The sequence below is a fragment of the Podarcis raffonei genome, chromosome 8 (assembly GCF_027172205.1).
Source record: "Podarcis raffonei isolate rPodRaf1 chromosome 8, rPodRaf1.pri, whole genome shotgun sequence".
Classification (NCBI taxonomy): Eukaryota; Metazoa; Chordata; class Lepidosauria; order Squamata; family Lacertidae; genus Podarcis; species Podarcis raffonei.
In genome coordinates, this window is record NC_070609.1 from 7294154 (window position 1) to 7310868 (window position 16715).

General features: G+C 47.6%; 2 protein-coding genes across 2 annotated transcripts in view; both read right to left on the reverse strand.

Moving 5' to 3' along the window:
• CCDC61 (coiled-coil domain containing 61) overlaps nucleotides 1-16715 on the reverse strand; it is a 107444-nt gene that overhangs the window by 84521 nt on the left and 6208 nt on the right. The window lies entirely within an intron of this gene.
• NOVA2 (NOVA alternative splicing regulator 2) overlaps nucleotides 475-16715 on the reverse strand; it is a 67607-nt gene continuing 51366 nt past the window's right edge. The window contains exon 4 of the mRNA XM_053401849.1: nucleotides 475-1575. Coding sequence (XP_053257824.1) covers nucleotides 559-1575 — 1017 coding nt within the window. The 3' untranslated portion in view covers nucleotides 475-558. The remainder of the gene's footprint in view (nucleotides 1576-16715) is intronic.

Sequence of the window (16715 nt, forward strand, 5' to 3'; positions counted from 1 at the left end):
ATATATTCTGAAAACCCCGCCTACGGAGCATCTACAGAGGTTGATGCTCTGCGTGGGCCCGGAAGAGGGATACAAGGTGCCCGCTCCCCATCAAGGAATTCGGAAGTTGATCTACACTCTGGGTAGTTGGGGGGCAAGAAACATTACGAGACAGATCTCCCCTCCCCACAATCGTGATTCTTGGTTAAGAAACTCAGAAATAAAGAGGGAAAGAAAGAGGAATTTCTTGTTTTCTTAAAAAATGTTTTTTTTCTATTAAAATCCATATCAGCTCAAAAAGAAAAGAAAATGTCGCCATATATATATACATATATATGTGTGTATATATGTATATATATCTGTATATATACACACACACACAAACAGGTTGCACCATTGGCGAAATAAAGGTCCAGGAATACGAATGCTGGGCGTGTGTGTGTGTGTGTGTGTGTGTGTGTGTGTAAGAGAGAGAGATGGACACTGGACTGGGGCTGGTGTTGGGTAGGTTACAATTTTAATGATTAAAGAATTGACTTGAATTCTACTCCTTCCCCCAGACTTCCCTCTGGCCTTCTCTTATCCCACTTTCTGCGGATTGGTGGCTCGGACTCCTTGCTCATACGTTACTCGCTGGCTGATAAGATACTGCGCCGCTTGCGTAGCGGCCGGAGTGCCTGTGATGGTGACTTTACGGTTCCTAGTACCCGGGATAAACTCCCCCTTTTTGGAAATCTGGATGCGGGCGCCCGTCAGCTCCTGGTATTCCACCAACGTCTTGCCGCCTTTCCCCAAAATGGCGCCCACTAGGTTCTCCGGAACGGCAATCTCCACCATATCTTTGGCGCTTTCCACCAGCTTCTCTGTGGCCAAGAAGGAGCTGGCCACCAATGGAGAGGCTGTCCCCAAGTAGCCATTGGCTGCCCCGGTGGCAGCGGCTAGGGAACCCAACGTGAAGGCCCCCACGGCGCCGGCCGGGGTGGTGGTACTGGTGGAGGCTTCGTTGGCGTAGGAAGCCAAGAGGTTGGCGGCGGCGGCGGCGGCTGGATTCGCGCCGGCGGCCACGGCGGCCAGCACTCCGGAGGTGGCGGCTGAGTTGAGGCCGAGCCCCAGAGAGCTGGTGTTGTATCCGTAGCTCGCCAAGGTGTTGAGAGCCGTGCTGATGGCCAAAAGGTCACTGCCAGAGAAGCCCGGCAGGGCGGCCGGGAACGCTCCCACCCCGGCGAGGCTGGTGTGGCCCAGCAGGCCCGAAGCGGTGGCTGCGGCCGCGGCGGCTGGCAGCACGTCCGTGGAGTTGGCGTAAGGGGATCCGGTGGGGTTGGAGTTGGCCACGGGGCCAGCGATGTTGGCGTAGCTGATGTTGAGGCAGCTGCTGCTCTGCGGGTCCTCCTGGATCTTCTGCACGATGATGTCCACCGCCTTGTGGATCTGCTCGGGTTCACCGCTGACGGTCACCACGCGCTCCTGGAGGTTGATGCCCTCAGGCTTCTGGCTCAGCTGCACCCAGGCTCCAGACTGCTCCATGATGGCCTTGACCGTGGCCCCGCCTTTGCCAATGATCAGCCCAGCTGTGCTGTTGGGAACAATCACCTTGGCCTGCGTTGGGGGGAAACGAGAGAAGAAGAGGAGGAGGTTTCATTTATACGTACAGGTATATATATTACAGGGACGCAGGTGGCGCTGTGGGTTAAACCACGGAGCCTAGGGCTTGCCAATCAGAAGGTTGGCGGTTCGAATCCCTGCGACGGGGTGAGCTCCCGTTGCTCGGTCCGTGCTCCTGCCAACCTAGCAGTTCGAAAGCACGTCATGTACAAGTAGATAAATAGGTACCACTCTGGCGGGAAGGTAAACGGCATTTCCGTGCACTGCTCTGGTTCACCAGAAGCGGCTTAGTCATGCTAGCCACATGACCCGGAAGCTGTACGCCGGCTCCCTCGGCCAATAAAGCGAGATGAGTGCCGCAACCCCAGAGTCGGCCACGACTGGACCTAATGGTCAGGGGTCCCTTTACCTTTACCTATATATATTATGGTTACCAGATGTCCCCATTTCCTGGGGACAGTCCCCGGATTTACAAATCTATCATCCGTCCCCGGAATGTCCCCGGATTTATATTTTAAGAGTGGCAGATTTATTAATAGGGAATGAATATTGTGTGATGGGTTCAACAGCACAAGACACATCATAAGGGGATTTCCGGCGAGGCAACATGGCGGGCGCCATTGCAGCGGGCAGCTCCTGAAGCACTGTACCTTTAAACTCAACCTCATTGTTATTAGCATCACCTGGAGTCGGCTTTATTTGTTTCTCAAAAATTATTGTTAGTAGCAGTGACTACACTATTACATGAGCAGTGTTCCACAGCATTTGATATTTTCATTCACAAAATAAGATGAGGTATGTACTCTTTTTCATTACTGTTTGTATCACAGTTTATAATCTTTGTAAAGTGATATGTCATGCAGGTCATCGTCTATAAAATTCTATTTTCAATTTATGAAGCAATTCTATATTCTCCCACCAAACTGACGAAGATCTACGAAACAGTAGTCAATATCGGGAATCACTGTTCAGTGTTGGACATCATATTTGCTGAATACACAAAGCTTCACAGCTTATCTTTCATCGTACAAAGTTTGGTACCTCGCTTCATTTAAAGACTTTCAGAGTCTAAGATTTCATTTTGAACTTGTTATTGTTTGAAGGAATTCTATAGATTGTCTATTATGGATGTATATGGTCATCGTGTCGCCTAAACATTGTCGACAAAGCTCCTGAAGCAAGCCAGAGCCAACTGTGCTACCAGGCTGGCTCTGGGCTGCTGAGACTTCCGCTGCTGCTGCCACTGCCAAGGGGGAACCAGGGACGCCCAGTGCATCAACTGGGGGAACCACTGACACCCCCCCACAACCCAAATTGAGCTGGGAGTGAGAGCACCCGGCCACCCGGCCGACTGCCCAGCGGCGCTCCGGGGCCAGGAAAACCCCAGAGCCAATGCAGGGAGAAGGAGGAGAGGAGAAGGAGAAGGCAGAGAGAGCAAGAGGAAGGAGAAAAAGGGGGGAGCCCGGACCTTGCTGTGCCGCCGCCGCCGCTGAGGAGGAGAGGTTGGAGAGCACCAGGAAGGCAAGGACACGTGGCCGAACCCAGGCCTGACCCGAGCCTACTCCATGGCGGCTAGCGCACCAAGAGAACAGGCCGGGGCCCAGAGGAAGGCCGCGCGACAGAGGAGACCACAGCAGAGAAGATATTGCTTCTTAATTATTATTTTTAAATAACTTTTTTTTCTCTTTTCAAAAAGAAAAAGGCGTCCCCGGATTCTTTGAAAAAAATCTGGTAACCTTAATATATATTCCTGCTTTCCCACCTATAGGGCCTTCAAACTGCTTAGGTTCCACAGGCTGCAAGGCTACCTTAGCAGAATGGCAGAGGGACCGCAGAGTTAAAACACGGAAGTAAGAGATGGAAAGAAGTACTACATTAAGCTTACTTCATTGATTCCCCCAACCATCAACTAAGCTGCTGGGTTACGCCGAAATGGCAAAAACTGACTGGAAAGCTCAGGAACCAAGAAGAGAAAAACTTCAAGAAAGAATGGGAAACCAGTGTAATTTATTTAACAGACCACTGTAAGCAGATGAAAACATGAGCAGGATTTTAATCTCACTTGTAATGTAACAAACTCTATGGAGAATATGGATGGATATGAAATATAGATTTGATATTATATGCGGTTGAAAATGCTGACATGAGGGGGAGGTCTTGAGATTCAGAGAAATCTCTGTATAGGGAGAGGTATTTGGTTTTGTTATGAATCTATATTTGAAAAATCAAATGAAAACTATTTTAAAAAAATAAACACAGGAGTAAATGCTATAGACTGAACAGAGCCATCCCGAAGCTGTGATTAACTTCTGCAAGCCAACTGCCCTTTATGAAGCACGCATCTCTCTTATGCACAGATCTTTGGACAGGCTAAAATTAGTATTTGCTTGCATATAACATTTGAACTACATTAAGCTTACTTAATCGCCGAAGAATCGATGCTTTTGAATTATGGTGCTGGAGGAGACTCTTGAGAGTCCCATGGACTGCAAGAAGATCAAACCTCTCCATTCTGAAGGAAATCAGCCCTGAGTGCTCACTGGAAGGACAGATCCTGAAGCTGAGGCTCCAGTACTTTGGCCACCTCATGAGAAGAGAAGACTCCCTGGAAAAGACCCTGATGTTGGGAAAGATGGAGGGCACAAGGAGAAGGGGACGACAGAGGACGAGATGGTTGGACAGTGTTCTCAAAGCTACCAGCATGAGTTTGACCAAACTGCGGGAGGCAGTGGAAGACAGGAGTGCCTGGCGTGCTCTGGTCCAGGGGGTCATGAAGAGTCGGACACGACTAAACGACTAAACAACAACAACAAAGCTTACTTCATTGATTCCTCCAACCATCAAATATTTCAGCCACTTTTTAGCTATGGGGGGGGCAGACTTTTGAGATATTCATGCAACTTGCAACTAATCTTGGCAGCTTCCTTTTACCACTGTTAACTAAATTTCGGTCAAATCTGCTGGATTGGAATTGATCTGTGACATCTAGGCAAATTCCCGATTTCAAAATATTCTGAGGAAGCCACACAAACCACCTGGCAGCTGGAGGGCCACACCATAGAGATTTAATCCCGCTGCAATCAGGGCGCCACCTCTGGAATTTATTTATTTATTTTAAAATTCACATGCCGTAGTGTTTAGTTTGTTCTGGGTTGCCAGACTGGTGTTGTCATTAATATTCTCTTGTGGATTATGAGAGTTGTAGTGCTTTGGGAGCTGGACCATAAAGAAGGCTGATCGCAGAAGAATTGATGCTTTTGAATTCTGGTGCTGGAGGAGACTCTTGAGAGTCCCATGGACTGCAAGAAGATCAAACCTATCCATTCTGAAGGAATTCAGCCCTGAGTGCTCACTGGAAGGACAGATCCTGAAGCTGAGGCTCCAAGACTTTGGCCACCTCAGGAGAAGAGAAGACTCCCTGGAAAAGACCCTGATGTTGGGAAAGATGGAGGGCACAAGGAGAAGGGGATGACAGAGGACGAGGTGGTTGGACAGTGTTCTTGAAGCTGCCAGCATGAGTTTGACCAAACTTCGGGAGGCAGTGGAAGACAGGAGTGCCTGGCGTGCTCTGGTGCAGGGGGTCACGAAGAGTCAGACACGACTAAATGACTAAACAACAAGTGCTTTGGGACTCTTACAATATGCCTTTTGCTGTGGCTCTGCCGCTTAGCTTATTATTATTTTTTAGTTGTTTCGTTAACAGCGTTTTATAGAACGCGGTTGTTTCGCTGATGATTTGTAGATGATTCCCTACGATCTATGATGCGATTGTGATGTTCGATTACGTTGTCCTGATTATTTGTAAGCCGCTTTGGGACGTGTGTGAGCGAGAAGCAACACAGAAACGCAACCAACGAATCAAAAATGAATCGAAACCTCCACGTGGTTCGTCTAGAATTTTGGGTAGCGGACTAAAACCTTGTCATTTGGGGCAAGGCGGGAGCAGCTAATATGTGGTGCAGAGGCCAAGACATTAATAGACAAGATGTCAAACTGTTTTTATATGCAACAACAGTGGCAAGTGTATTGTTAGCCCAGAAATGGAAGCAAGAAGAAATTCCGACGAAAGAAGAATGGCAGACGAAATAAATGGACTATGCAGAATTGAACAAAATGACAGGAAGGATTTGAAACCTGCGGGACTAGAGATTTACAGAAGTTTGGAAGAAGTATAGGAATTATTTGAAGAGCAACTGTAATCAACAAATTACGCTAGTAGGACTACAAGAAGTTTTGTAAGGAGAAATATACGAAGTGTTACAAAGTAGGAAGAGATAGAGATATTGGTTATGAGTTTGAAATTTACAGTGGTACCTCGGGTTAAGTACTTAATTCGTTCTGGAGGTCTGTTCTGAACCTGAAACTGTTCTTAACCTGAAGCACCACTTTAGCTAATGGGGCCTCCTGCTGCTGCTGCTGCGCCGCCGCAGCATGATTTCTGTTCTCATCCTGAAGCAAAGTTCTTAACCCAAGGTAATATTTCTGAGTTAGTGAAGTCTGTAACCTGAAGCGTATGTAACCTGAAGTGTGTGTAACCCAAGGTACCACTGTAATAGGGAAAATAAGAAATGCATACTGAGAGATTAGATTGGAAAATTTTCAGACAGGACTGATGGAAGTTGAATTGAATTGAATAAGATGTAAAAGTATGCTTATTTTCTGTTGAAAATTATATGTTAAAAAACTAATAAATATATATATATATATAAAAATATCTGGCGCAGAAGCCTTGAACTTTAAGCAAGTCAGGAGGGTAGGGTAGAGGGACTCTTATATCTTGCCACCCATGCAAGGCTTTTCAATTCTGTGTCTTGAAGGAGGGCTGGGAGTCACCATCTTATCACAGCTTTATGTACTGCAGACCAGCACATGACAGGAAGAGGAAGTCTTTGGCAGCAGACCAGCACCTCCCTGGGAGAATCTTGTGCTGTCCCAGGAATGTGAGAAAAGCATGCAGAAACCGAGACTGGGCTCCCATCAGAATCCTGCTTTTCTCTTGCACGAAACTGAGGTGCAAGTTCTGTTCCCTTGGCGTTGAAGAGGTGCATTACTGAAAGGGAAGAGTGCGCCGGGAAAAGGATCTGAAGGGCTTTATTTTGCCACGGCAGGGGTAGGGAATCGCAGAATAATAGAATTGTCATGTTGGAAGGGATCCTGAGCGCCACCTAGTCCACCCCCTTGCAAGGAAAGGGGAAGAAGGCGCCCTTATGCTGTTTTTATTTAATTAATTTTACGGTTTAATTTATAAGATCTCATACCCAACCTTCTCCATAAGGTCCCAATAATAATAGTAATTTATTATTTGTACCCCGCCCATCAATTCTTCGGCGATCAGCCTTCTTTATGGTCCAGCTCTCACTTCCATACATCACTACTGGGAAAACCATAGCTTGAGCTATACGGACCTTTGTTGGCAAATATACGAACGCAATAACTCCAACTCATAAGAACATGGGGAAAGAAACCACCAGTGACCTAGAACAGTCTCAAGCTGGGTGCTCCTATAAGAATCTGGGGTGCCCCTCCTTCAGGAGCTATTAGGGTAGTTGGGTAACCACAACCACCCTGAACTTTCCGGACCCAACTTTTCCTGAGAGCAGATGAAGACCAGCACTTTAATGTGAGGATTGGGGGCTGTTGCTCTCCGTGGTGCTGAATAAACTCCTTCCTTTGCACTGATAGACTATATCCACCCCCGGATGGCAAATGAGGTCACGGCGGGGAGAGTTAATAAATACATAAATAAGGAGGGGTGGAGTTTGTGGAATTAATGGCAGGCAGATGAGTTAGGACTTCAGTCTTTAGGAAAGCATAGAAAACCACGATGGTGCCTTCCTTGTAGAGCTTTCATCAGATTCTGAAGGTGAATCTCTTTACTGTGGCCACTGAGGTATATTTGCAGGTTTTAAATTGCAAATTGTTTTAACTGATTTGAATATTATTATTATATTGTTATAACCCACTCTGGGCCTCGGCCCAGTATACCTGAAGGAGCGTCTCCACCCCCATCGTTCTGCCCGGACACTGAAGTCCAGCGCCGAGGGCCTTCTGGCAGTTCCCTCACTGAGAGAAGCCAAGTTACAGGGAACCAGGCAGAGGGCCTTCTCGGTAGTGGCACCCGCCCTGTGGAATGCCCTCCCATCAGATGTCAAGGAGATAAACAACTACCTGACATTTAGAAGACATCTGAAGGCAGCCCTGTTCAGGGAAGTTTTTAATGTGTGATATTTTAGTGTATTTTTGGTCTTTGTTGGGAGCCGCCCAGAGTGGCTGGGGAAATCAGCCCTGAGTGCTCACTGGAAGGACAGATCCTGAAGCTGAGACTCCAATACTTTGGCCACCTCATGAGAAGAGAAGACTCCCTGGAAAAGACCCTGATGTTGGGAAAGATGGAGGGCACAAGGAGAAGGGAAGACAGAGGACGAGATGGTTGGACAGTGTTCTCGAAGCTACCAGCATGAGTTTGACCAAACTGCGGGAGGCCGTGGAAGACAGGAGTGCCTGGCGTGCTCTGGTCCAGGGGTCACGAAGAGTCGGACACGACTAAACGACTAAACAACAACAATATTTGTAAAAGGATTCATAGGAAGGGACCCCAAGGATCATCGAATCCGACCTCCCGCAATGCAAGAATACACCTGTCCCATATGGGGATTGAACTCGCATTATCACCACAATGCGCTAACCAACTGAGCTATCCAGGAGTTAAAGTGAGACAGCCTAGGGTTTGGCTCCAGGCGTCCTAGCCGGTGGTGGGTGGTGCTGTGGGTTAAACCACAGAGCCTAGGGCTTGTCGATCAGAAGGTCGGCGGTTCGAATTCCCGCGACGGGGGGGGACGACTCCCGTTGCTCGGTCCCTGCTCCTGCCAACCTAGCAGTTCGAAAGCACACCAGTACAAGTAGATAAATAGGTACCACTCCGGCGGGAAGGTAAACGGTGTTTCCGTGTGCTGCTCTGGTTCGCCAGATGCGGCTTAGTCATGCTGGCCACATGACCAGGAAGCTGTAGGCCGGCTCCCTCGGCCAGTAAAGCGAGATGAGGACGGCAACCCCAGAGTCAGCCATGACCGGACCTAATGGTCAGGGGTCCCTTTACCTTTACCTTTATCCTAGCCTTGGGAGAAACTGAGGCATGCACACACATGATGATGATGATGATGATGATGATGAAGAAGAAGAGTCTGGATCTGATATCCCGTTTTATCACTACCCTAAGGAGTCTCAAAGCAGCTAACAATCTCCTTTCCCCTCCTTCCCCACAACAAACACTCTGTGAGGTGAGTGAGGCTGAGAGACTTCAAAAAGTGTGACTGGCCGAAGGTCACCCAGCAGCTGCATGTGGAGGAGCGGGGAAGCGAACCCGGTTCACCATATTACGAGTCCACTGCTCTTAACCTGTTCTGCTTACAGCCAGGGCTCTGAGCTAAGAAGAAAAGAGGGGAAAGAAGAATCAGAATTCTGACTCCCCTTGCGAATCAAATTCTGGAACCTACATGAAATATGCAGCCTAGGACTCACAGCTGTCCATGGAAGCGCAGGTCAATTCTGTGTCCAGGGCAGCTGTCTGCCAGCTCCATCTGGTACGCAGGCTGAGATCCTCCCTGCCCACAGACTGTCTCGCCAGAGTGGCGCATGCTCTAATTATCTCCTGCTTGGACTCCTGCATTGCGCTCTACGTGGGGCTACCTTTGAAGGTGACCCAGAAACTAATCCAGAATGCGGCAGCTAGACTGGTGACTGGAAGTGGCCACCAGGACCATATAACACCGGTCCTGAAAGACCTACATTGGCTCCCAGTACGTTTCTGAGCACAATTCAAAGTGTTTAAAGCCCTAAATTGCCTTGGCCCAGTATACCTGAAGGAGCGTCTCCACCCCCATCGTTCAACCCGGACACTGAGGTCCAGCGCCGAGGGCCTTCTGGCGGTTCCCTCACTGTGAGAAGTGAGGTTGCAGGGAACCAGGCACAGGGCCTTCTTGGTAGTGGCAGCTGCCCTGTGGAACACCCTCCTATCAGATTTCAAGGAAATAAACAACTATTTGACTTTTAAAAGACATCTGAAGGCAGCCCTGTTTAGGCAAGTTTTTAATGCTTGATGTTTTATCGTGTTTGTAGTATTTTGTTGGGAGCTGCCCAGAGTGGCTGGGGAAACCCAGTCAGATGGGCGGGCTATAAGTAATAAATTATTATTATTACTACTATTTGCCTGATTTTTTGGTCTTTGCATAGGCTAGTTAGCTCTTGCTAATTAAGGGGAACTCTAAGAGAGCTACTCTAAACATGGAAGCCACCTTTCCTAGTCAGTGGAGTATAGGAACCTACAGAGCTGCCATACACACAGTCAGACCCTTGATCTTGCCTGCACTGATGTTGTCCACACTGGCTGGCAGCAGCTCTCCAGGGTTTCAGACCGTTCCAGCCCTACCTGGGCCTGCTGGAGATAAAACCTGGGATCATCTACATGCAAAGCATATGATCTTCCAAGGAGTTAAGGCCCTCTCCCGAAATCTTATTCAGTAACTCCACTGGCTTCTGAGATTTCTACAGGCGCTGCTCCCAACCAACCTAACAGATTTTCACAACCACAAGATCCAGAAACTTGCCTTTTTCTCATTAAAATAATAACAACGAAAGGGAGATTAATTCTGAGTAGCTGTGCAGGCAATGCCGCGTTCCGTTCTTATGCAGAATTATACCCCAAAATAAAGAGCGAGGGGCAAGGAGGGAGAGGAAATGCCATGAAATGTGTGGAGGAACATGTTTAAGACAAGCATTTGGGGCATGGGTATGGAAGTGAGAGCTGGACCATCAAGAAGGCTGATCGCCGAAGAATCAATGCTTTTGAATTATGGTGCTGGAGGAGACTCTTGAGAGTCCCGTGGACTGCAAGAAGATCAAACCTATCCATTCTGAAGGAAATCAGCCCTGAGTGCTCACTGGAAGGACAGATCCTGAAGCTGAGGCTCCCATACTTTGGCCACCTCATGAGAAGAGAAGACTCCCTGGAAAAGACCCTGATGTTGGGAAAGATGGAGGGCACAAGGAGAAGGGGATGACAGAGGACAAGATGGTTGGACAGTGTTCTCGAAGCTACCAGCATGAGTTTGACCAAACTGCGGGAGGCAGTGGAAGACAGGAGTGCCTAGCGTGCTCTGGTCCATGGGGTCACGAAGAGTCGGACACGACTAAACGACTAAACAACAACAAAGGCAAACTAAGGCCCAGGGGCCAGATCTGGCCCAATCACCTTCTCAATCCGGTCCACTGAGGGTCCAGGAATCTGCATGTTTTAACATGAGTAGAATGTGCCCTTTTATTTAAAATGCACCTCTGAGTTATTTGTGGGGCATAGGAATTCGTTCATTTCCCCCCCAAAAAAATATAGTCCGGTCCCCCACAAGGTCTAAGGGACAGTGGACCTGCTGAAAAAGCTTGCTGACCCCTGATTTTGGGCTTCCTTTCCAGTGAGCCTGCTCTGGTTTTGGAGATTTCAGCAGAATTTGCCGATCCGTTGAAAGGCAGCAGCAGAAGATGATGCGAGGAAAGTTGGCACATGGGGCAGAGGGGGAGGGGGTGGAAGAGTGGGTGTTCGTAGAGATGGCTTCAGGGGCTTTCTGACGGAGAGGGAGGGGTCTCCTCAACCCTGGCCACCCCAATGCCTTTATATAACCGCCGAGAAAGCAGAAAGCCGTCCAGATTTAGCAAGGAAATGCTCTTATGTAATTGAGCGACAGGCACCTCCCGAAATCCGTCGCCTCGTCCAACCCAGAGAGCAAGGGCGCTGGATTAGTGGCAAGGGGACCGGGAGAGAGCAGGGAACCAGAGGAGAAAGTCTTTCTCTGCTGGCAGCCGAGTGCTTTACCCAAACTCAGGGAAAAGCCATGTAATCTGTGAATTGTCTCCTCCAGGCAGGAGGACCCGGCCAGCTCTGAAAATAGATGTTGAAGACACTCCTGTGGTCAAAGAGCACCCCTGGGGGCAGAAAACCTGAGCCAGATGACATTAACAAAGCTCCACAATTCTGGTCATCACTGTATGTGCCCCCCGCTGCCCCCACCCCAGGCACAAATGCAATGAGTGCAAAAAGAAAGGAGTTTGAAGCTGGGGAGACAGATGATGGCATCCCCAAACTCGGCCCTCCAGCTGTTTTGGTACTACAACTCCCATCATCTCTAGCTAACAAGACCAGTGGTCAGGGATGATGGGAATTGTGGTCCGAAAGCAGCTGGATGGGTAAGTTTGGGGATGCCTGGACTATCTCCATGTGACAGCACTATTGAAGGCACTATTGAAGAGGACAATTTCCTTCCTTCCTTCCTTCCTTCCTTCCTTCCTTCCTTCCTTCCTTCCTTCCCATCTATCTATCTATCTATCTATCTATCATCTATCTATCTATCATCATCATCATCATCATCATCATCATCATATTTTATTTATACCCCGCCCTCCCCGGCCAGAGCTGGGCTCAGGGCGGCTAACACCAGTAAAATTACAATAAATACATAATAGGGGAAAAAACAAAACAATTTAAAATGCAGCCTCATTTTAAAAGTAGCCCATGGATCAAAACCATAGGGGAGGGAAAACATGAGGGTCAGACTGAGTCCAAACCAAAGGCCAGGCAGAACAGCTCTGTCTTGCAGGCCCTGAGGAAAGATGTCAAGTCCCGCAGGGCCCTGGTCTCTTGGAACAGAGTGTTCCACCAATTCAGGGCCAGTGCTGAAAAGGCCCTGGTCCTAGTTGAGACCAATCTAACCACCTTGCGACTTGGGACTTGTTGTCATTTGTGGACCTTAAGGTCCTCCGTGGGGCATACCAGGAGAGGCGGTCCCGTAGGTATGAGGGTCCTAGGCAGCCTAGGGCTTTAAAGGTCAAAACCAGCACCTTAAACCTGACCCTGTACTCCACCGGGAGCCAGTGCAGCTGGTAAAGCACTGGATGAATGTGATACCGCAGCAAGGACCCCGTAAGGAGCCTCGCCGCGGCATTCTGCACCCGCTGGAGTTTCTGGGTCAGCTTCAAGGGCAGCCCCACGTAGAGCGAGTTACAATAATCAAGGCTGGAGGTGACTGTCGCGTGGATCACAGTGGCTAGGTCAGGGCGAGAGAGGTAAGGGACCTCTTCATACTGGAGAAGAGTGACTAGAAGAAGTGGGGTGCCACAGGGTTCTGTCTTGGGCCCGGTCTTATTCAACATCTTTATCAACGACTTGGATGATGGACTCAAGGGCATCCTGATCAAATTTGCAGATGACACCAAACTGGGAGGGGTGGCTAACACCCCAGAGGACAGGATCACACTTCAAAACGACCTTGACAGATTAGAGAACTGGGCCAAAACAAACAAGATGAATTTTAACAGGGAGAAATGTAAAGTATTGCACTTGGGCAAAAAAAATGAGAGTCACAAATACAAGATGGGTGACACCTGGCTTGAGAGCACTACATGTGAAAAGGATCTAGGAGTCTTGGTTGACCACAAACTTGACATGAGCCAACAGTGTGACGCGGCAGCTAAAAAAGCCAATGCAATTCTGGGCTGCATCAATAGGAGTATAGCATCTAGATCAAGGGAAGTAATAGTGCCACTGTATTCTGCTCTGGTCAGACCTCACCTGGAGTACTGTGTCCAGTTCTGGGCACCACAGTTCAAGAAGGACACTGACAAACTGGAACGTGTCCAGAGGAGGGCAACCAAAATGGTCAAAGGCCTGGAAACGATGCCTTATGAGGAACGGCTAAGGGAGCTGGGCATGTTTAGCCTGGAGAAGAGGAGGTTAAGGGGTGATATGATAGCCATGTTCAAATATATAAAAGGATGTCACATAGAGGAGGGAGAAAGGTTGTTTTCTGCTGCTCCAGAGAAGCGGACACGGAGCAATGGATCCAAACTACAAGAAAGAAGATTCCACCTAAACATTAGGAAGAACTTCCTGACAGTAAGAGCTGTTTGACAGTGGAATTTGCTGCCAAGGAGTGTGGTGGAGTCTCCTTCTTTGGAGGTCTTTAAGCAGAGGCTTGACAACCATATGTCAGGAGTGCTCTGATGGTGTTTCCTGCTTGGCAGGGGGTTGGACTCGATGGCCCTTGTGGTCTCTTCCAACTCTATGATTCTATGATTCTATGATTCTAACTGCTTAATACAGCGGAGATGGAAAAATGCCACCTTTGCTGTGGCTGCAACCTGTGCCTCCCTGGAAAGGGAGGTGTTGAAGGTTACACCCAAGCTCTTGACAGAAGGCGCTGGCACTAAGTGAGCCCCCGCAAGAGATGGAAGTTGGTCCCCCAACCCCATGTCATCCCAACCCAGCCAGAGGACCTCTGGTGTCCGGGTTTGCGGTGTCCGGGAGCCGAAACGTTCAAGAACTAAGCTGTTCGGAAACCAAGTTACGACTGTAACCAGGAACAAGGCTGCCAAATATTTGGGGAGGGGTGTAGTGTTCTGCTGACCAGTAATCTGGGGTTGGCCGCAATGGCCCGGCCAAATTTGTAGACCCCCGGACAAAAGCATCCCTTCTACCTTTGGAAGGGCATCAGTCCTCATCTGCTCGTTTAACTCATAAGCACTCTGAGCGACCTGCCCCAATTTGTGTCCTATTTCCAGATACTTTAGTGCTAAAATTAGTCTCTCATGAAATCCTTGCTGTGACATCCTTGCAGGTAGTCGTTCAGACTGACGCCTCGCTGCGTCTGCTCCAGTCATTAGGCTGACCTCTCCTAGGGACCATGTCAAATTGCAGCGCTCCATCTACCCCAGTGCTGTCTTCTCTGACTGGCAACAGCTCTCCTGCAGGCTTTCAAAGGAGACATGATCAGGCCTACTGATCTGGTGGAACGCTCTGTCACAAGAGACCAGGGCCCTGCGGGACTTGACATCTTTCCGCAGGGCCTGCAAGACAGAGCTGTTCCACCAGGCCTTTGGCCAGGGCACAGCCTGACTCCCTCCTTTGGCAATCCTCACAGAACTCTAGCCCAATGGTTGCCATTAATTTGATTGGAATTAATTTTATAATGAAATGATTTTAGAATGTTTTATCGTTTTACTGTTGTTAGCCACTCTGAGCCCGGCTTCGGCTGGGGAGGGCGGGATATAAATAAAATTTATTATTATTATTATTATTATTATTATTATTATTATTATTATTATTATTACTTGGTGAGATGCTGCTGGAAATTAAACCTGAGACTTTATGTGTTCAAAGGACACTGAGCCCGTTTTCCCTCCTTCGCCATTTCTGTCAAGGCCTTCAATCCCTTTCTTTTTAAAAATCTTAGTTACTTGTTCAGCTTTAAGTGAGACTATCCTAAGACCTCACCATAATTCAAAAGCATTATTTATTGAATTCTGGTGCTGGAGGAGACTCTTGAGAGTCCCATGGACTGCAAGAAGATCAAACCTCTCCATTCTGAAGGAAATCAGCCCTGAGTGCTCACTGGAAGGACAGATCCTGAAGGTGAGGCTCCAATACTTTGGCCACCTCATGAGAAGAGAAGACTCCCTGGAAAAGACCCTGATGTTGGGAAAGATGGAGGGCACAAGGAGAAGGGGACGACAGAGGACAAGATGGTTGGATAGTGTTTTCGAAGCTACCAGCATGAGTTTGACCAAACTGCAGGAGGCAGTGGAAGACAGGAGGGCCTGGCGTGCTCTGGTCCAGGGGGTGACGAAGAGTCGGACACGACTAAACGACTAAACAACAACAACAACAAACATCCTAAGACCTCAAGGACAATACCCTGATATTTAAAACAAACATTTAAAATAATTTTACTATCCACCAGCACCAGTAATAGCCATTATTTTTTCTAGGGGTTGTGAATGAAACAGCCCACATTTTGCATGTGTGTGCAATTTTAATTTTCATTCAGTTGCATTCTCTTTTCCTATATGTTCGACGCCAAACAAACCGCGTATCATTGTGTTCGTCAGCTGCCCCTGAGAACCTTCTTAAAGGCGCATGAAATGCTTCAAATGAAATAAGCAATTAAAACCAGGCGTCTTCTAGTCTCAACTCTGTTTGCTGGGCTAGCCCGACTTGCCATAAGGCAGTTCTAGATGTGAACATATTTTTTTTTGGGGGGGGGCGAGGCATTCCCTCCCAGCTTCTCAAGAAAAGACCTCTCCTCGGCTGTCAGGGGTGACAGGATTCCTGTTTCATTGTCCCTTATTCTACCAGCCACATAAACTCTCCCTTCCATATTCTCTCCCCCCCCCCCGCCCAACCCTCCCTCTGTCATAATCCTTGTTTTCAGCTTTCAGCCCAAAGCCGCCTTCCCTTCGCTGTGCCATGGCAACGGCACAACCGACTGACAATGGAAAGCTGTCGGACGGGCAGCCTCTTGCACACACAACAACCTCAAGTGGGAGAAAGACACCCCCACCCCCACCAGGGCTCTTTTTAGCCAAACCCTCCCTTGGTTAAGAGGAAAGGATCTATTGGGGGAAATATAAACGCAGTCTTCCTGCATGCTATCAGCACCCTCGATAGATGATATAGATATATAGATATAGAGATAGATAGATAGATAGATAGATAGATAGATAGATAGATGATAGATAGATGATGATAGATAGATAGATAGATAGATGATAGATAGATAGATAGATAGATATAGATAGATATAGATTAGAGAGAGAGAGAGATGATAGATGATAGATAGATAGATAGATAGATAGATATAGATAGATAGATAGATGATAGATAGATAGATAGATAGATAGATAGATGATAGATGATAGATAGATGATAGATAGATAGACGATAGATGCTAGATGATAGATAGATAGATAGATGATAGATAGAGATAGAGATAGATGATAGATAGATAGATAGATAGATAGATAGATAGATAGATAGATGATGATGATAGATAGATAGATAGATAGATAGATAGATGATAGATAGATAGATAGATAGATATAGATAGATATAGATGAGAGATATAGATGAGAGAGAGAGAGAGAGAATGATAGATAGATGATAGATGATAGATAGATAGATATATGGAAAGAATGATAGATAGATAGATAGATAGATATAGATGATAGATAGATGATAGATAGATAGATAGGGACTAAAGTAAATGGTTACTATTAGTAATGGTTAAGATAAGGAGAATAAGGATGATTAGCTT